The sequence below is a fragment of the Coenobita brevimanus genome, chromosome 5 (assembly GCF_032717465.1).
Source record: "Coenobita brevimanus isolate Jiangsu-jjx chromosome 5, ASM3271746v2, whole genome shotgun sequence".
Taxonomy (NCBI): Eukaryota; Metazoa; Arthropoda; class Malacostraca; order Decapoda; family Coenobitidae; genus Coenobita; species Coenobita brevimanus.
Window position 1 is genome coordinate 3,606,660 of NC_136958.1, and position 22,500 is coordinate 3,629,159.

Below are 22,500 nucleotides of genomic sequence, written 5' to 3' on the forward strand. Positions count from 1 at the left end.
GGCCGGCTGGCTGGCCCCGGTGCCCCGGGCCACGGTGGTGGCCATGACGGCCATCACTGTAATATTGCACAAAGTCTTTGGGCGGCCCGGGTGGCGGGGCGGAACGGCGGGGCGGGGCAGGGCGGGGCCTGGGGTCTAGGTGAGGAGGTGGGTGGGGTCGGGCGTGTACCAGGAGTACATGTAAGGGTTGGCTCCGTGGGGCTTCATGTCCCCCCAGGGGTGGGCGGCCACGGGCGAAGACGCGGGCGGCAGTGCCATGTGGTCGGCGACGGAGGCGGGGGGCAGGTAGCCTGGGTGGGGCGGGGGCGGCAGATGGTGCTGGGGTGGGGCGCCGCCCCCTCCGCACAAATGGGGAGCGTCTTGGGGCTGGCTGGTGGGCGTGGGGGGGTGCTGGGGCATGTGGGGCCCCAGCTGGCCGCTGTGTGGGGGCTGCTGGTGTGAAAGTGGGGAGGCAGAGTGGGGCGGGTGCTGGTGGTGGATGGGCTGGGGTAGGGAGTGTGGGGGAGGACAGGGGGTGAGTTGTGGGGGTGGGGGGTGCTGGGGCTGGAGGGGCTGGTGGCCGGGGTGGGGGTGGGGGTGGGCCAGATTGTTGGGCGGTGGGTGCTGGCTGTGTCCTAGAGTGGTGAGGGGCGGTGGCTGGGAGTGGGGCGGCGCCCCCGCCTGTGAAAGCGCTGTCTGTCCGGGCGACTGGGTCTGTGGGGGCGGGCTGAGGGGCGTGGGCGTGGTGTAGGGCTGGAGGGGGGAGGTGGCGGACAGTGGGGAGGCGCTGAGGGGGGAACCAGGCCCCACGGGTGCCCCCTGGGGCGCGCCCTGCCCCCCGGTCTGGGCAGCCTTCATCATTTTCTTGTATTTTGACCGTCGGTTTTGGAACCAGATCTTCACCTGCGGGAGAAGACAGCCTGAGGTTAGTGCAGTGTTGTGCCCCGCCACGCCACGCCACCACGCCAACCCACACCACTCCACGCCATCCCACGCCGCACTACAACGCCGGCACTTAATATACCACTACAGCCCGCCACCACCAGTATATTACAGTACATCATAGTACATTGTTACCAGCGTGAGGGCAGGGGCGGGCACACCTCCCACGCCACCACTGTGTTGTGTTGGGCAGGCAGCAGTGGCCAGCGGTGGAGAGAGAGGAGGCAGGAAGGCAGACGAGGCAGCCCAGTAGAGAGCAAGGTGTGGAGGCAGCCGGAGGTGGAAGTGGGTGAGGGGAGACACCTAGCGAGAGGTGGGGTGGGGAGAGACTGGTGGGGGAGGGAGAAGTCGCAGAGAGAGTTGGGTGGAGGAAAAACGGAGAGGGAAGTGAGTGAGGGAGAGCTTGGAGGAGAGTTGGAATTAGGATAGTGTAAATAAATACATAAATAAATAAAATAAATAGTCATCATTTTGGACATTATTACCATCTTAGCATCTGACAATTTCTTTTTCAGAGTTTGATAAATAACCCATTAAATTGCCTCGAGTAATTATCTCTAATATAATTACGGTGACATTCTTCTTACCTTTCTCAATGACCATGTGTATTGAAGGTTATTATTTCCTTCCTAATGACAGTAAACACATCCTAATCGAGGAGTGTATTTGACAAGGTAATTGAAAAACTCTCTATTCATCTATATCTATCTATCTATCTCTATGTCTGTCTGCCTGTCTGTCTATCTGTATCTATCTTATCTATCTATCGCCTTAATCACGTAAGAGGTGGCCGCAAACGAATTACCTGATGGCACAGCACAGGGTGTCATGGAGGCGATTTGTTTACGGGATTTAGGCGTCTGGCGATAGATACGGAGGTAGATAGATAAATCCCCCTTTTTTTTAGTGATGGAATGGCGATAGATAGAATGGTAGATAGATAAATCCCCCTTTTTATATTGATGGAATGGCGATAGATAGACAGAATGGTAGGTAGGTAAACCCCCTTTTTTAGTGATGGAATGGCGATAGATAGATAGGTAGATAGATAGATATATTCCTGTTTTTTACATAGTGATGGCGATAGATAGATAGATAGATAAATTAGTTTTTTTTTTATCTAGTGATGGAATGTATGTTGTGTTCATCAGTTCCTGTTTTTGAATACTGATTTTCTCATTCGATTTCTTTTATTTATTTACTTATTTATTTATTTCCAGGCCTTCCAGTTCAGGGGTATGTTTCCAGTTGGCTTTAGTTCGTTATAGCGTTTTGTTAGCTTTGTTAATTACGTTTCCCTTCGTTATAGAGGTCTTTCAGTTTGATTAGGTGTTTTTCGTTTTGTTATAGACGTTTTTCGTGAAGGTATGTTTCCAGAGTGTTTCGTTTCGTTATAGCTTTTTTGTTAGTTCGATTTTACCTATTTCCAGTTCGAGGTATTTCGTTATAGCTTTTCGTTCGCTTTTTCACTCCCATCTTAAACGTCAGGACCAACTGCCTAGCCTCGGACTCCTACGCTTCTCATGGGGCAACGTAGGATGGGATGATGGATGGATGGGTGGATTTTTTTATGCAAAGAAGGAACCAAAGGCAAGCTATACGATGTTTCCTTTGCTTCGGGTGAAATAACGGTTCCTGAATGTCCTTATGTTCGTGTCACTTATGTATCACTGACAGACCGAAATCGTTACCACGCAGCCAGGGTGAGAAGGGTGAATGTTGGGGGTGGGGTTGGGAGAGGCAGACCAAGCGAAGACGGGGGATGAAGAGTGTGACCCCGGGGACTGGACAGGACACACTGCTAGGGATGGAGCAGCGTGGAGAGCCGCCGAAAGCAGATCAAAGCAGATGGATGTGTGTTGGAGTCTTTAAAAGTGATAGAGACCGACAATGCGACCCAGATGTCAGTGTATCAGGAATGTATGACACCCCCAGACCTCTCTCACACCACCGGGACCAACGAGACCGCCTCCAGACCGTCCTCAGACCCCTCACAGCGCCGCCACCAACATGCTTGCTCCAAAGATGATCGCGGTCAGTGTGAGAGAGAGGAACGTCGAAGTGACCGTGGCCACGAAGACCTCGCCAACGTAAAGACCGAATTTTCTTAGACGGGACCATAGACAGGGTGGCGGGAGAGAGGCAGGGCGAGAGAGGAGGTAAAGAAGGGCGGGTTTGAAGGGTGAGGGTGAGCGTGGAGGTAAGGGTGAGAGGGTGAGGGAGATGGTGGTGGGTGAGGGTGCAAAGCGCTCCATCACCACCTCTTTCAGCCACCCCCACGCCCTCCCCAACCTCCCCCACAACCCCTCGTCCTCGGGATAGGGAGTGAATGGGAGTGGCGAGGACAGGGAGGGTGAGGGTGAGGGTGAGAGGTCAGACGGGGGAAAGGAAAGGTCAGACAGGGGTAGGGAGAGGTCAGACAGGGGTGGGGAGAGGTCGAACAGGCGTGGGGAGAGGTCAGACAAAGGTGGGGAGAGATCAGAGAAGGGTGGGGAGAAGGTGGTGGGTGATGTTGGGAGCCAGTATATCACCTCATCCCTCATCCACCCCCACGCCGACTTCAACCCCCTCATCGCCCCCCTCACCCGCTCACCCAGCCCCCTCACCCCCTCACCCAGCCGCTTCCTCACCCTTTTCCACACCGACGTCCCTCCTTCGCGGTCGGTAGAAGTAAACACACACTCGCTCATTTTGTTTTTCATACTCATTTGTCACACTTATGTTTTTTTGAAGACACTGAAAATGTGGAAAAAAAATAAAATAAAATAAAAAAAATGGTTTGGTGAGGTGAAAGGGGTTGATAGAGGAGAAGATATATATATATTTTTTTATAGATTATGGTCTTCCTGGCTTTTTTTTTTCTCTGCTTTCTCCCTCTCTTTCTCTCCTCTGCTTTCTCTTTCTTTTCACTTTCTGCTTTCTCTCTGCTTTCCCTTTCTATTTTATGTTTTTGTGTTTTTGCTTGTCTGTTTCGTTCGGCATTTTCTCTTTCTCCGCTTTCTCTCTCTCTCTCTCTCTCTCTCTCTCTCTCTCTCTCTCTCTTCTGCCTTGTTCTTCCTTTCTTCTTATATCTTACCTCACCCCATCTTAAGGTGGAAGAAATGATGATGATGATGATGATAGTAATAGTGGTGGTGGTGATAGTGATGATGGTGATGATGATGATGATGGTGGTAATAGTGGTGGTAGTGATAGTGGTGATGATGATGATGTGATGGTAATAGTGATGGTAGTGATAGTGGTGATGATTATGATGGTAATAGTGGTGGTAGTGATAGTGGTGGTGATGATGATGATGATGACACCGTAACGTTTTCTCATATTCCATTTATATTCAGTATCGACTTAATATTGAAGTGTATCACAAAGAATAAATCGCTAAGACGGTGATGTAAAGAAATCCCGAAATCCGCTTGGAATGAGACCGTTATCCAAACTTCACCTGAGGGAACTGGCCAAATACGAAGGCCGGTTTACCCCTAACACCTCTTCCTTAGTGATTTATTTTTGGATATGGCTGTTTAATTAGTGCGTTATTTATGCAGAGTATGGCGATGTTTGAGGGATTTACATGACACAGAATAAGGCAGTAGGGTGTAATAAGCAAAATAAATCGCATAGGAAGATGTGTTAGGGAGCTTACCTAAATGAGAATAAAGGTCGTGGTTGCATGATATTCGTAGTGAGTCTCCTTGGTTACTAGTCAAATTATGAGGTTGGAATGAGTCTCCTTGGTTACTGTTGACTTGGCCCAGATTTTCGTCCTTTTGTTGCTTATTTCACGTAGCTCAGGGGCAGAAGACAGCGTTGTGGCTCTGCGTACATTTCATAGCACTTCTTCGTGACTAGCAACATATCCTAGTATTCAGCTATTGTTACAACTCGGCGTTTCCGTAGTGGTTCTTCGTGACTAGCATCGCATTGAAGTGGTAATCTACTGTTACATCTCAGGAATCAAGGTGGGAGGATAGTAATTTTTCGCCCATTTGAAGGGAACGGAGTATTGAATATTTTAATAACTCTAAAATTTGTTACCTTCAGGCAGATGGTGGCGACGTGGCTGCGGAAGGTTAGATATTTATGTGTGTGTGTGTGTGTGTGTGTGTGTGTGTGTGTGTGTGTGTGTGTTTTCACCTTTCCTCTAACCTGTTCCTACCTAAGTTTATAGTTTATATATATACATCGAGCAGTTTATATATTTTTTTTTCTTATTTTTCGCCCTTTCCTGTAACCACTGATTACCTCACCCTTTTCTCCCTTTCCCATCCACGTTAATGACCCTTTTCCTGTCCCCTTAACTCTTTTCTTTCTCCCCTCACCCTTCTTGCCTCTCCCCTTGTCAAAATAGTCTCCCCTCAGCTGAGTAAAATTGTCTGTTTGCAGCAAGAAGAAAATGGATAACTCTTCTTTTACCCTTATACCCCATTTTTCATGCCCTCGGTCTACCTCTCCCCTCATTTTCTCCCCTCACTCCTGGTCCCCTCTCCCCTCACCCTCAACAGTACTTCCCTTGCCCTCACCCTGACCCCATATCTCATGCCTTCAGCCCTCACTTCTCCCTTCACCTTCACCCTCCACACCCCTCCCTCCCCACCCCTCACTCACACACCCCTCCCTCCCCACCCCTCACTCACACACCATTCCCCTTACCCTCACCCTCACACTTTTCCCCCTCACATATTTCTCCTCACCATCAACCCCCGCACCCCTTTCCCCTCACTTCACATCCTCATTCACCTCCTCTCCTCCAGCCCTCTCACCTCTTTCCCCTCATCCTCCTCCCCTCACCCCTTTCCCCTCACCCTTACCTGCCACAGTCGTATAACTCATCCACAGTAAATTATCCAAGCAAACACAAAAGGTCGTAAGCCACTGTACACACACACACACACACACACACACACACACACACACACACACACACACACGACGCATATATCAAACGCACACACACAGAGACTGACAGAACTATCATCATCCGCAAACATAGCAAATTTCATCACCAATCATCACTACAACTTCTATTACCTACTGCTACTACTACTGCTACTACTACTATAGCCACTACCACTTCAACTGTTACAACTGCTGCTGTTGCCATTACTACTACCATCGCTCTACAGCTACCATCACTACCTTAACTACCATACCTACCACAACCATAGTTAGTTCAGTCTGTCTATAACTGTCACCATTACGTCTACCACAATTACCATGACTACCACAACTACCACCATCACCACGGCTACAGCTACCACACCTGCCACATCACACCTACCACATCTACCACCACAACTACCTTCACCGCAATGTACACAGCTACCACAACTGTTATCATCACCGCAACGTACACAACTACCACATCACAACTGCCACCATCATATAAACGACCAGCATCACCACAACTACCACCATCACATCAGCTACCACCATCACCACAACTGCTAGCCACCACCACAGCTACCACCATCACCACAACTTCTGCCCACTACCACAGCTCTTACACAACTACCACCGTCGCTACAACTCTTACACAACTACCACCATTCCCAGCTAACTACCACAACTACCACTATTTGCCCAGTCCACACCATATCGTCACGCTTGTTAATACGTTCTTAGCACGTTCAGGGGAGGAGGAGAAGGAGGAGAGGAGGAGGAGGAGGAGGAGGAAGAGGAAAGGAGGAAGAGAAAAGAAAGAAAGAAAGAAAGGAGAGAAGGATGAAAAAGGAAAGAGAAAGGAAGAATAAAGGAAAAAAAGGAGAAGGAGGAGGAGGAGGAGGAAGAGGAGGAGGAGAGAAAAAAGAAAATGAAGGGGAAGAATAGGAGGAAGAGAGAAGTGAAACGAAAAGAAGGGAAAGCAAGTGGGGGGGAAGGAGGAAAGGTGCATTAGTAGAGGAAGTGAAGAAAAGAGAGAGAGAGAGAGAGAGAGAGAGAGAGAGAGAGAGACCAGTGAGGGGAGTTGATATGAGGAAGGAGTCAGGGGAAGGGAGGGGAGAGGTATAGGGTGAAGGGAGAAGAGAAGGGAGAGGAGGGTGTGGGTGAGTAGGGGGAGGTGTGGTGAGAAGAGGGGAAGGGAGGGGAGAGGGTCTGCTATGGGGAGGGGAGAGGAGGGGGGGTGATAGGAGGGGGAGGTGGGCGTCTGATGAGGGGAGAAGACTGAGACACAAAGGGAAGGAGAGTCTGCTATGGGGAGGGGAGAGGAGGGGGGGATCAGGTGGGGGGAGATGGAGGGGAGTGGTGAGGGGATGTGGCTGCAAGTAGAAGAACAGTGAGGGGAGGGTACGTGAGGGGAAAGAAGAGAGTGAGGGGAGCAGGTGTGATGAGGATAGGGAAGGCACTGTAATGTGAGGGGAGAGGTGTGGTGAAAGGAAGAGAGAGAGCCAGAGGAGGGCCAGTGAGGGGAGGGGAGATCCTGTGAGGGGAGAAGTGGTGTGATGAGGAGAGGTGAGGGGAAAGTCAGCAGTTGAGGATGAGTGAGGGGATGGGGGTGTGTGTGGCCAGGGTAGGGAGGAGGTCCTTTTGAGAATGGCAGTGTGACCCATCATCGCCCGGATCTGTTTGAGGGGAGGAGAGGGGAAATGAAGGGAAGGGGAGGGGGGAATGGTAGTGTGGGGAAGGGAAGGGGAGAAGTGCAGTGAAGGGAAGGGGAGGGAAGAGTGGCACTGACGGTGGAGGGAAGAGGGACACTGAGAGGAGGGGAGAGGGGTAGTGAGGGGAAACGGAGGGGAGAGGAGGTGAGGGAGGGGACATGGGAGAGAGGTGAGAGGGGTGAAGGGGAGAGGGACACTTAAAGGAGGGGAGGGGGGTAGTGAAGGGAAGGGGAGTGGGGAGGTGAGGGAGGGGAGAGGGGAGTGGGGTGAGGGTATAGTGCCAGAGTGACCCCTCATCGCCAGGTCTGTGTGAGGGGAGGGCATCCATCACGCTAATGGCACTGCTGCGTCTTGCCTCTCACAGGGGGGGGGAGGTGAGGGGAAAAGGTGGTGGGGGGTGCGGGGGGATTCGGGGTGAGGGGGCCAGGCATGGTAGGAGTTAGGGAGACTAGGGATGTGTGTGTGTGTGTGTGTGTGTGTGTGTGTGTTCGATTACTGGCATAAACTTAGTCCTTTCTCCTGCAGTCTTATAACGTATGTCACACCTTCACATGCTGCCACTTCGGCGCTAATACACACCGTCCATATTGAATACATGCAAGGGCTGTGTCATTGTGAACTAGTGTATTGGTATTGACGGGGATTTTTTCTTTTTTTCTTTTAGCATGTCTGTTGGTTTTATGAAAGATGAGAAATGTATGTTTTAGGGAAATTCAAAAGATCGTCCTATTCAGTTCCTTATTCACTACCTTATTCACTTCCTTAACGTGGGCAGGAACTCGCGTCCTTTTGAACAGCAGATTGTAATACTTACCAGACCACCTAACCACCACATCCTTTGTTGGGGGGAGGATAGGATGAGTGGTAAGAGTGGGGAGAGTAGGATTGTGGGTGGGGTAGAGGAAGGAGGGGTGTTGGGGTGGGAGGAGGGGAGGGAAGGGGGAGATAGGATGGGCCATTGGGTAGGGGTTAATAGGATTGGTGGGGAGGGGGAGGAAGTGATGGAGTCAAGGGTAGGGCATCGTAGGGGGGTGTTGAGAGGGAATGGGGAAGGGGTGGGGGAAGTTAGGAAGGTAGGTAGGGAAGGGGTAAGCAGGGTAGTTGTTGGGAGTATAGGAGGGGGTTGGGGTTAGGGGAAGGGCATGGTAGGGGGTGTTGAGAGGGGTGGGGGATGAAAAAAGGGTGATGGGGAGGGAAGGGATAGGAAGTGGGGATGGGGAAGGGGAAGACGGGAGGATTGGCAAGGGAGGAAGCAGGGAAGAGAATGGTGAGGAAAGAGAGGGGAGGCAAGGTGGAGAAGTGAGGTTAAGTGAGGGGAAAGATAGGGAGAATAGTGATAATACTGAAATGAGTGGGGGGATAGAGAAAGACAGAGGGGAGAGGGGGATGAAGAGAGAAGGGGGAGAAGAAGAGCTATGAAAGAGGGGATGGGGGAGAGGAGAGAAGAGAGTGGATAAAGAGGAAGACAGGGGGGAGGATGAAGGAAAGGGGAGAGGGAAGCAAAATGACTATATAAAAGGGGAGAGATTGGTGAAAAACAAGAAAAAGGGGGAGGGAAGAGTGGGGAGAAGGGAGAAAGAGTTGAAGAAAGAGGAGACTTAGGTGGAAGGAAAGAGTAAGAAAATTATAAAAGGAAAAAGAATAATATTTAGAGGACGTGAGATGTAGAAAGTTTACTGGTATCTTCCCCCATCACGCCAAGTCACGACACACACACACACACACACACACACACACACACACACACACACACACACACACACACACACACACACACACACACACACACACACACACACACACACACACACACACACACACACATTTTCACCAATTTCACAGTACATATAAATCTTACATATTTTGTTTCGACATCTTTAAGAAATACGAGGAGGGAAAATTTTATCAGACATCAGGGCACATAAAGCTCAGTTATTGACATGCCAAAATAAACACATTAAATAAATAAATAAATGAATAAATGGCCCACAAACACTTGAACACAAACACTCACACAAACAAACACAAAATAAGCTGATGTGCAAGAAGAGGTTTACATACATACATCAATTTTAAGCTTAAAGCAGGAAGGGAGCTAGGTATACATATGCATAGTAGTACTTACACACACACACACACACACACACACACACACACACACACACACACACACACACACACACACACACACACACACACACACACACACACAACCGCACAACCCCTCCCCCACCACAACACCCCTCCCCCACCACACACACACACACACACACACACACACACACACACACACACACACACACACACACACACACACACACACACCACAAACACAACACCCCTCCGACACACACCACACCAACCCTCCCCACCACACACACACACTACCCAACACATTCTAGGTAAACACACACATACACACACACACACACACACACACACACACACACACACACAACACAACACAACACCCCACCCACAACCCACCCCCCCCACAACACCCCACCCCCCACACACACACACACACACACACACACACACACACACACACACACACACACACACACACACACACACACACACACACACACAACACAACACAACACAACACAACAGCCCTCCCACAACCCTCCCCCACCACAACACCCCTCCCCCACCACACACACACACACACACACACACACACACACACACACACACACACACACACCACAAACACAACACCCCTCCGACACACACCACACCAACCCTCCCCACCACACACACACACTACCCAACACATTCTAGGTAAACACACACACACACACACACACACACACACACACACACACACACACACACACACACACACACACAACACAACACAACAGCCCTCCCACAACCCTCCCCCACCACAACACCCCTCCCCCATCACACACACACACACACACACACACAACACCCCCCCACGCACACAACACCCCCCCGACACACACACACCACACCAACCCTCCCCACCACACACACACACACACACACACCACCCAACACATTCTAGGTAAAAACACACATGCAGCACACACACATACAGCACACACACACACACACACACACACACACACACACACACACACCAAACACATTCTTTTCCAAACGACATGTAAGAATTATTGCTCTTGTTACGCTTTATCGACCCAGCTCTCATAACACCGGCAAAACACCAGCATAACACCACTTTGCACCACATTTTGCTGCCATATTAGGTGTAGAGTTATAGCAGGGTTCGGAACGGCTGTGTGTGTGTGTGTGTGTGTGTGTGTGTGTGTGTGTGTGTGTGTGTGTGGAAATTAGTTTGTTGATGTAAGGGTGTGTGTGGTGGGGTTGACGATTGTGTGTTGCTGGAATGAAGTGTGTGTGTGTGTGTGTGTGTGTGTGTAATTATCAACTTGTGTGTGTGTATTTTTTGGACTGAATTGTGTAGTTTTAAGTGTGAAAAAAAAAACATGAAATATAATCACAAATAACTTCTGGACAAAACTGTTACCACTACGACAACCTCTACCATCTACTCCTACACCACATTTCATCTACCACTAATCTACTACTACACTTTATCGTCACTACCATTAGTAACATCACTATTTCGGCGGCTACCACTTTTTGAAACCACTACTACCACCACAACTATCACTACCACAGTCAACATATTAGCCACAATACCATCATAGTTTTGCCTGTTGTCACCATTGCCACTACCTCAACGTCATCTACCCCTACCACATAATCTACCACCACTACCACCACAACCATCACCACTACCACCACGTAATATACCACATGAAGTACATTGCAGTGGGAGTACAAAGAAATATCTGTGTACTATATTACTGCCAAATCACCTCCCATCTCTGCCTCTCCACCACTACCACCACTCAAACCAGCTACCACAATCACCACTACCACCGCCTCACCTACCGCCCCCTACCACAGCTACCACCACCTCACCTACCACCACTACCACAGCTACCACCACCTCACCTACCACCACTACCACAGCTACCACCACCTTACCTACAACCCCTACCACCACCTCACCTACCACCCCTACCACAGCTCCCACCACCTCATCTACCACCACTACCACAGCTACCATCATCCCACCTACCATCACTACCACAGCTACCTCCACCTCACCTACCATCACTACCACAGCTACCGCCACCTGACCTACCATCACTACCACAACTACCACCACCTCACCTACCATCACTACCACAACTACCACCACCTCATCTACGATCACTACCACAACCACCACCACCTCACCTACCATCACTACCACAACTGCCACCACCTCATCTACCATCACTACCACAGCTACCACCACCTCACCTACCATCACTACCACAGCTACCACCACCTCACCTACCATCACTACCACAGCCACCACCACCTCACCTACCATCACTACCACAGCCACCACCACCTCTACCATCACTACCACAGCTACCACCACCTCATCCAAATCAGGTACCACAACACCTACCACTCATCCACCACAGCAGTCCCCACCATACCACAACTACCACCTGACCAACTACCACAACCACCAGAACCCACTCGACAACCGCCACCACCACACTACCACACCACCACCACACTACCACACCACCACCGCACGTGTCCCCAGAGTAAACATTTGTCCTTCATTACCTTGTGAAAAGCGTCCGCCACTCAGTTTATGAATGTTGGTGAGTCTGGTGAATGTGTGTGTGTGTGTGTGTGTGTGTGTGTGTGTGTGTGTGTGTGTGTGTGTGTGTGTTGGGAGGGTGCATGTTTGGATGTGTACAATATATGTTTGAAATTGTGTGTGTGTGTGTGTGTGTGTGTGTGTGTCGTAACAAGCCCCACACTGTAACAAGTCCTGGTGCCGATAACCGCTAAACTACCCAATTGGCCCGTTACTCCTCTTCCTTATGTGCCCTCTCCTCTCTCCTCTTCTCCTACACTTCTCTCCTCTTATTTCGTCTCCTTACCTCTCCTCTCTCCTCTTCTCCTACACTTCTCTCCTCTTATTTCGTCTCCTTACCTCTCCTCTACTCTCCTCTCTTCTTCCCTCCTCTCATCTCTTCTCTTAATGTATTCTCCTGTTCCCCTTTCTCTTCCTCTCTCACCAGTTTCTTCTCTCCGGTCTTCTCCATTCTTTCTCACATAATCAGAAGTGTCGACAAAACAAGAGGTTGGTTGAGTGTGTGTGTGTGTGTGTGTGTGTGTGTGTGTGTGTGTGTGTGTGTGTTTGAAATTTAGATTAATCCTACTGTACATGATTAATTTCATTTCATTTCATCCCTGGACCTGTCTTCCTCCTGCCTATGACCTCCAGTCTTTTAAGCGCAATTTTTTCAGACATTTCGAACTGAGCGGATCTCTCTCTCTCTCTCTCTCTCTCTCTCTCTCTCTCTCTCTCTCTCTCTCTCTCTCTCTCTCAGGGAATAGTTTTTCGGATATCAAGCCTTTGGTTCCTTACATAAAAAATACATACATACATATATACCCTAAACTCAGTCTTTTTTTTTTTTAACACTATATTTTCATGTGTATATAACGGCATACAGTTTTAGAATATACAAAAGCATATTTGTGTGTGTATATAACGGTACACATCCTGCATTTCAGACATACACGTATATCCATGTGTACGTAACGACGAGGTGCACATAAAAATCCGTGTGTACGTGATGACATAAGTTGCACATAAAAATCCGTGTGTACATGATCAAATAAGTTGCACATAAAAATCCATGTGTACATGATCACGTAAGTTGCACATAAAACTCCGAGTGTACATGATCACATAAGTTGCACATAAAAATCCGTGTGTACATGATCAAATAAGTTGCACATAGAAATCCGTGTGTACATGATCAGATAAGTTGCACATAAGTGCGCCAGTTCAGCTTAGGAAATAGGCATAGAAAATCTAGGTATGGTAATAGGCATAGAATTATAGGCATAGAAATTATAGACTAATAATAGGCATAGTAATTATAGGCATAGAAATCATAGGCGTAGAAATCATAGGCGGAGAAATCATAGGCATAGAAATCACAGGCAGAGAAACCATAGGCATAGAAATTGTAGGCATAGAAATTATAGGCAAAGAACTTATAGGCATAGAAATCATAGGCATGGAAATCATAGGCATAGAAATCATAGGCATGGAAATCATAGGCATAGAAATTGTAGGCATAGAAATTATAGATATGAAAAATTTGTCAAGAAGTGAGTAGGGAAAATGAGGAGTATAAACCAAAAAATGTAAAAAATATATATATATTCTATGTGATTTACAGTATAGAAAAAAATATATATTGGAAGGCTGTATGGCTGTGGGTTTGTGGACATTATATAGAAATCTGTTAATTATAAAAAGGTATAAATAAAAATATAGATAGGCAAAAATTATACACACATGCATAAAAAAGATAAAATGCTGATGTAAAGAATTAATCTAAAAATATATATGAATATTATGCTATAAAGGATATGCTAAAAAGAAATATATATAACGTAAAAAAGGTAAATAAAAGGAAAATATGAGGGAAAAAATACACATATATATTGAAAAAAACATATAAAACACTTGAATATATTATGGACGGTGGCGTACGGACAGACGGACAGAAATGGTAATATATATGATTTATATTTACTCTGTATACACACACACACACACACACACACACACACACACACACACACACACACACACACACACACACACACGAGCCATAATGACACACATCACGGGTGTCTGACGTTAATAAAGTGCTGTGTTATTTCTCCTCCCCTACCCATCCCCATTCCCTTCCTCCCCATACCCCTCCCCTGTACTCCTCCCCCCTCCCCAGTACTCCTCCCCCTCCCCATACTCTCTGCACACTACTACTGCCCCTCCCCATATCCTTTCCTCCCCCTCCCATCCCCAGCCCTACTCTCCTCTCCCCTTCCCACACCTTCTCCCCTTCCCACACCTTCTCCCCTTCCCACACCTTCTCCCCTTCCCCTTCCCACACCTTCTCCCCATCCCCATACTCCCTTCTCCCCACGCCATACCCTCGCTTCCCCACCTTTTTTCACATCTTCACTTCCCTCCCCTACCCCAAAATATTTTCTTTACTAGTGTCTTCCCCACCTCTCCCCTCCCCTTCCCTCCCCAGCTCATGCTTTCTCCCCAAATAATTCACTCACTTCTCCGGCTCCTCCACATCCTCTCTTCCCCACCTTCCTTCCTTCCTTCCTTCCTTCCTTCCTCCCACCCTCCCTCCCTCCCTCCCTCCCTCCCTTTCTTGCACCATCTCCCCTCCTCTCCCCTCCCCTCCCTTCGCTTCTTTGTCCCTTTCCTCGCCATATTAATTTAACTCTCTCTCTCTCTCTCTCTCTCTCTCTCTCTCTCTCTCTCTCTCTCTCTCTCTCTCTCTCTCTCTCTCTAATACCCCATTTGATTTCTACACGTGATCATTAATTCATTTAGACTACCTCAAATTACATCTTACTTAACCAATCAAGAAGTAATCAGGTTGTTTGGATTTTGTTTAAGTTTGATCCCCATAAATCACTGACGGACGATTTTTATTATTCTCGCTTTTACCAGACGATTTTATTCAGTATAGGAAAGGCCTCTTGTACGGAAGGGGTTTTTAAGGCTATATCAAACCCCTCTATTTATCTGTCTATCTTTTGCCGGACGCCTTAATCCCGTAAGGGGTGACCACAAACAAATCGCCTCCACGTCGCCCCGTCCCCCGCCATCTCACTGCCTTCCTCCCAGCTCACACCCCCCTCTCTCATATACCTCTCCGCTCTTTCCTTCCACTCTGTTTATAAAGAGTCTTTATTAGTATTGAACCCCGTGGACTGCAGGCTGAAACTGTCCTCCTCCTGCAGCCCACCATCCTCCTCTTGGGGGATAGTGGGGGGGGGACTGAGGGACGATTGTGTAAATGGATATTGGTGCCGCCTAAGCTATATGTGCCACCACGTGAAGGCGTCTCTCTCTCTCTCTCTCTCTCTCTCTCTCTCTCTCTCTCTCTCTCTCTCTCTCTCCCCCTCCCTCCCTCTCTCTCTCAGGACTTAATCCATACCTAACTCCTCAAACCCCATCCCTAAGAAAATCCTAAGGAGATGGCAAGGAGTGGAAATAAGAGGACTTCCCCTGGCCATCTCGAAGCTGTGTGTGCAGTGCTAATGATACCTTGTCAGCCAAATCAAACATCCACCTCGCCTCATTAGTTCCAAGGGAGGTCACTTGTGTACACGAAATAATTGAACGCGACTGTACAAATACGCATATCCACACTGCGGTTCATGGTTTTCCGCCTCTCCCTTCCCTCCACCCCCCTCCACTCCACTCCCCCCTTCCACTTCCCCCTTCCACCTTCCCCACTTCCCCCTCCACTAACCCCCTCTACTCCTCCGTCCCCCCTGTCCTCTTATGCATTTTCTTATTTTTTTTAAAGGAAGTATGCTGGGATATATTTCTCTCTCTCTCTCTCTCTCTCTCTCTCTCTCTCTCTCTCTCTCTCTCTCTCTCTCTCGGAAATAAATCTTGTACTGAAGAGCTTAATTGAAAACTTTTGCTCCCTACTGTCTTAAAAAAAAAATCTCTGGCATAATACAGGGTGGAACAAAAACTGCGCCCCCCTTTCCCCTCCGCTGGTATGTTTCTTGTGGAGCGCTATTCTTGGACCACCCTGTATAATGAGCCGAGAATAATGACAATAAAAGTAATTATGTTATTTGAATGAGTTACTCCTCCAACACGAGAAAGAAAATTCGTGTGATTGAGAGTATAACATTCCTTATCTACGTGTTTCTTATAATACACACACACACACACACACACACACACACACACACACACACACACACACACACACACACACACACGAATCATCATCATCATCATCATCATCATCATAACGTCCACCTAACTATCCCCCTGTCATCAGCAACACATTACATTGAACCTTCATCACCTCTAAATATTCCCAATGTGTCGTTTTCTCGTGGTTTTATTTGGATATTACTCGACTTCCCTTGCGAAATCAACTTCCCAGGTGTTTGATGTGCTGAACCGACCCCTTGCTCTTTATAAACTTGATTACAGTGACTAAATTCGCCCTAGTAAGAAGTACGGCCTTGAACAATGGAGAGGAAGGGGATTGACTAACCACACACAGCACTTAGAGAGAGAGAGAGAGAGAGAGAGAGAGAAGGATAAAATACAGAGCATGCAGCCTCCGTCAATTCCTGGGACCTAATTCAAGTTGTTTGACGAGACCCCCCTAACACCTCTTCCCTAGCGATTTATTTATTTTTTTATGTGGCAGGTTAACATCCTTTTGTACGCTGTTGATGCTGAGTATGGCCATATCAGAAGGATTAATATAACGCAGAACAGGGCAGTAAGGTTTGATTGGTAAAAGAAATCGCTTAGGAAAAGGTATTAGGGAGATTGTTTATGCAGAGTCTTAAGTGTTCTAATCGTGTGCATTCTTGAAGTCTTTATCATTATTATTACTATTATTATCATTATTATTATTATTATTATTATTATTATTATTTTGCGTACGATCTACTGTACATTTTCGTTTTTTGTACATGGATTATATTTTGTAAGGGGTTAGCCTTGGGTTCTTTCTCTGTGAATAACAAAAAATAGTTTAGGTATCCGAATTTTCTCTCTCTCTCTCTCTCTCTCTCTCTCTCTCTCTCTCTCTCTCTCTCTCTCTCTCTCTCCTCCCTATCCCCTTCCATTATTCATTTCCCTCACCCCTCCTCTCCCTGGCTACTCCCCCACCTGTCAGTCTCCCCCTCACTTCCTCTTCCCCTCTCCCGATCCCCTCCCCCTTCCTGCCCCTCCCTACATCTTCTCCCCTACCTCTTACCTCTTATCAGTCTTCCACCTCTCCTTTCCTCATATCCTCTCCTTTCCCCTCATAGTTTCCTTCCCCTCTCTCCCCCCAATGCCTTTCCTCCCCTTCTCTTCCCTTCAGTACCTTTCCTCCCCCCCCCCACCCTTACAAGTTCTCCCTTTTCCCTCTCCCCTTCCCCCTCCCTCTTCCCCTCCCTCTCTCCTCCTCTTCCCCTCCCTCTCCTCTCCCTTCCCCCTCTCCTCCCTCCCCCTTCCCCCTCTCCTCCCTCCCCCTTCCCCCTCTCCTCCCCCCCTTTCTCCTCCTCACTACCTCTCCACCCCACTACCTCTCCACCCCCACTCTTGCAAGTTCCCCCCTCTCCCTCTCTCCCTTCCTCTCCCTCCTCCCTCTTCCCCTCCCTCTCCCTCCTCCCTCTTCCCCTCCCTCCCCCCTCCCTCTTCGCTACTGCCTGCCAAACCATTAATCTATGAGAAACTAACAAACGAGTTGGTTAGTGTGTTTGTCACCTGCTGATAAGTGACTCAGTGTGTGAACCCCCTGATTAATTGGGGAGGGGGAAGGGAGGAAGGGGAGGGGAGGGGATGGGAGGAGAGGAGAGGGGAGGGGAGAGGAGGGAGGGGAGGGAGGGAAGGGTGAATATTACTTAGCCACAAAGGGAACTGTGAAAAAAGGTTTGGTATGTGTGTGTGTGTGTGTTTGAGAGAGAGAGAAGAGAAGAGAGCGACACCATCATCATCATCATCATCATCAATCATCATCATCATCATCATCATCATCATCATCATCGCCAGTATATGAAGTGGGTAGAATGAAAAAAAAAAAAAGCAAAAGCAAGCAAAAGTAAGAGACCGAAGCGACTGACAGCCGTGGGAAGAAAAGAGGGAGGGGGAAATGGAGGATGTGTATCGATTGAATGTATGTATGTGTAGAGTGGTATCTGCACACACACACACACACACACACACACACACACACACACACACACACACACACACACACACACACACACACACACACACACACACACACACACAAGCCACAAAGACACATTTCACCGCTCACACACACAGGCACATGCATCTCTCTCTCTCTCTCTCTCCACACACACACACACACACACACACACACACACACACACACACACACACACACACCAATTTACCCATTCCCAAACACGTTGCAAATGGCCCCACTTCAACGCTTCCCCATTGCACAGTTTGCACAGCCATTTCGCTCGTGTTGCAAGCCTGTGTATGGTTGCAAGGGGGGGAGGGGGCAGGGTGCTTGGGCAGTTTATGTGCAGCTGAGTGTGTGTGTGTGTGTGTGTGTGTGTGTGTGAGAGAGAGAGAGAGAGTTTTATGGCTATGTATGTATTTATGTATGTGTTTGAGTCGAATGTACATCAGATTTTTTATGTGTGTGTGTGTGTGTGTGTGTGTGTGTGTGAGAGAGAGAGAGAGAGAGAGAGAGAGAGAGAGAGAGCAGTTTTATGGTTATGTACGTGTGTATGTATGTTTGCTTGTGTCGTATGTGCGTCACCATTTTAATGTGTGTGTGTGTGTGTGTATGCGTGTGTGTGTGTGTGTGTGTGTGTGTGTGTGTGTGTGTGTTAGATCCTTTATGGCTGCCTTTATGCGATGTTGATAAACCGTTTTGTGTACGTGTGTATGTACGGGTATGTATGTGTTTATATAGTTTTTATGGTTACGTTCATGTGCGTTAGTTACTTTATGGTTTTATGCAAGTGTGTGTGTGTGTGTGTGTGTGTGTGTGTGTGTGTGTGAGAGAGACACACACACACACACACACACACACACACACACACGGAGAGAGAGAGAGAGAAATATAAGGAAGAGAATATGAGAGGGACAGACACGGCAGAAAGACAGACAGACACATAAACTAACACAGAGGCAAACAAATTAACAGGTGGAAAGACAGACAAACTAACAGACAGACAGACAGACAGACACGCAATAAGAGAGAGACATAAACCGCAAAAACTTCAATGTCAGGTGTGTGTCTTTGTTTTGAGGCTTTGATGTGACCTTATTGTTGCAACGGCCTTACTCTTGCAACATGCTGTACGCCACCTAAGGGCTGTATACTGCAACATGACGGGGTGAACGGAAGGGGAGGGGGAGGCCGGGGAGTGAAGGGGAGAAAGGGTAAGGAAAGGAGATGAGCAGGGGGAAGGTGTGGAATGATGAGGGGAAGAGAGAGGGAGGGAGAGGGAGGGGAAATGTGGACATGGAGAAAGGGAGGGGAAAGAGTGGGGAAGGGGGAGGGGAGTGGAGAACGGGAGAAAGGGGGTTAGGGGAGTAGTGGAGGTGGAGGGGAAGGGGGAAGGGAAATGTAGGAGTGGAAGATAGGTGAGGGTGGTAAGGGAAAGGGGAGAAGATTGGATAGGGGAGAGGTGGGGATGGTTGGGGAAATGGTTAGAGGGGAGTGGGAGGGTGCGAAGTGGTTGAGGTAGAGGGAGAGCAAGGGGCGGTTATGGAGAAGGGGAAAAAGAGGGGGAGGAGGGGAAGTATTCAGTAGGGGAGAGGTGGGGATGGTCAGGAAGAGGGTCAGATGGGGAGGGGTAGGGGGTGGGATGCACTTAAGAGGGGAAGGGTAGAGAGATAGGTAGAGAATAGTGGGTGATCAGAGTGAGGGTTAGGATAGATGGGGAAGAAGGGAGGGGGCGAGGATTGTTAGATGTGGGGAGGGGACGGGAGGGGGATAGGGTGGGGGTGGCAGGGTCGGTAGCGCAATGTGACAGGGTTGGAAAATCAGAGAATGTTTTTGAAGTGACAGTGGGACGAAAAAGACTTGAAAGAAAACGTATTGCGAAAAAGAATCTTGTTTTCTGTAGTTTTTTTTTTTTAGGGTACACTTTAAAAAAAAAAAAAGTATTCAGCAATACTAGCAAAAGAATACACCATTCTCTCTCTCTCTCTCTCTCTCTCTCTCTCTCTCTCTCTCTCTCTCTCTCTCTCTCTCTCAAATAGGCTGATAAACGATGTGGAAAGAGAAGGGGAGAATGATAATAAAGGTGTAATTTCTTCATCTGTCATTCTCCTTCTCTTTATTGGATAGAGAAGATAAGATGATGTGGAGAGAGAGAGAGAGAGAGAGAGAGAGAGAGAGAGATTTCTTGTTTCACTTTTTTTCCGAATTGAACGAAGGAAAGAGAAAGAAATAATGATGTGAAATGTGGATGATTGTAAGAGAGAACCTTTCGTTATTTTGAACTGTATGAGGAGGAGGAAGAGGAGGAGGAGGAATGATGATGATGATGATGATGACAAGGGTGAAGAGGGAGAAGAATTACAGAAAAAGAAATATTTACATTCTTTCATTTCGCTGTGTAGACTGAAAGAGACGAAAAGTATAATTTGAGAAGAGAAAGGAGAAACAGAAAATAAAAATGATAACAGGTTTGCAAAGAGGGTTTATTCCTTTCTCTAAACGGAACGAAAGAGGGAGGAAGAGAAAGATAATAAGAGGTGTGGAAAGAAGAGGGTTTGAAGAATTGATGTAGAGGTATATTCCAACTGTATTAGACGAAGGAAGAGGAGGAGGAAGAGAAGAAAGAGATGAAAAATTATGTGGAAAGAAAATTTTAATAATAGACTTATAGAAGGAGGAGAAGGAAGAGGAGGAAGAAAAGAAGAGATGAAAAATGGTGTGGAAAGATGATGTCAGTAATACAGGAGGAGGAGGAGAAAGAGGAAGAGGAAGGAGGAGAAGAAGAAGAGAGATGAAAAATGGTGTGGAGTGACGTTAATAATAGACGTAGAGGTATATTATTTTTCTTTCTTTTTGTCTTCGTCCTTTCTAGTGTTTTGAAAAAAGAAGAAATTCTTGGTGAGAGGTGTGGAAGGAGAAAATGGGGCAGGGGAAGAGGATAGGTAGGTTGACGTGTAATATTCTTTGTCATTCTACGCTGTGAAGTGGGGCGTGGGTTTTGTGTGTGTGTGTGTGTGTGTGTGTGTGTGTGTGTGTGTGTGTGTGTTTGAGAGAGAGAGAGAGAGAGAGAGAAGAATCATAGCAGACACATAACACTCTTCCCTTGTGCTGAATAAGAAATGATAAAAGATTCTTAGAGAAGAATCTTACTGTCTTCTTCATTCCTTATCTCTAAAATGATCGAACGGAAGGAAGGAAAGATGATGAAAAGGAGTGGAAAGAGGAGAGAGGACATACATTCTTCTCCTCATAGTGAACGAAGAAGAAAAGAAGAAGAAAAGGTTGACAGTGTAAGAAGTTGTATTGTCTTCTCGCTGGTGAACGAAAAGGGGAGAAAGAAAGCCAAAGAAAATGAGGGAAAGACGAAGTGAAGGAGGACAATTGGTTAGGAGGGAAAGGTTGAAAGATGCAGAACGAAGGAAGGAAGAAAGACTGATAAAAGGAGTGTGAGGAAAAGTGGACGAGAAGCTGAAGGAAGGAAGGAAGAAAGACAAGACTGATAAAGGCGTGTAAAGAGAGGTGGAGGAAGAAAACAGTGGGAAGTATGGTTTCTCTCTCTCTCTCTCTCTCTCTCTCTCTCAAGGAAGAAAACCCCCTGATAAAAGGAGTATAAGGAGAAGTAGACGAGGATAAAGTTGATGATAGGTCGAGAACGAAGGAAGAAAAACAGAAGTATAAGGAGAAGTGAAGGAGTTATAGTCTTCCCTCTGCTGAAGGAAGGAAGAAAAACCCTGATAGAAGGAGTGGAAGGAGAAGTGGAGGAGGATAACAGAGGAAGGAGGCACATTTTCCATCGATCCTTCCCTCCCCTTTGATCCCCGCCCCTCGGCTCCCTCAAGTCATTTTCTTTGCTAGCCTCGTTTTCTGTTTCCATCGCCCACTCCTTTATTTTCTCCTTCACTCCTTTTGTGCCATTCGACAGGGCATTTATTTATTTATTTTTTTATTATCTTGCATTTCTTTACCTTTTTTTTTTTTTTGTATTTATGTGTTCTTTTGTTTATTGAGCTTGCGAATTTTGTGGTGTTGAATTCAAATGCGATTCTCAAAGTTGAATTCACTTGCAAGTCCTGTAATGTTGAATTCAAATACGACTTACAGGGAATTCAAATGCT

The 22,500-nt window shown here is 47.5% G+C and overlaps 1 protein-coding gene across 1 annotated transcript in view; it reads right to left on the reverse strand.

The window, feature by feature from the left end:
* Positions 1-135: 135 nt before the first annotated feature.
* Positions 136-22,500, reverse strand: part of LOC145397867 (uncharacterized) — a 180,643-nt gene continuing 158,278 nt past the window's right edge. Inside the window, exon 3 of the mRNA XM_080270904.1 lies at positions 136-882. Coding sequence (XP_080127030.1) covers positions 136-882 — 747 coding nt within the window. The remainder of the gene's footprint in view (positions 883-22,500) is intronic.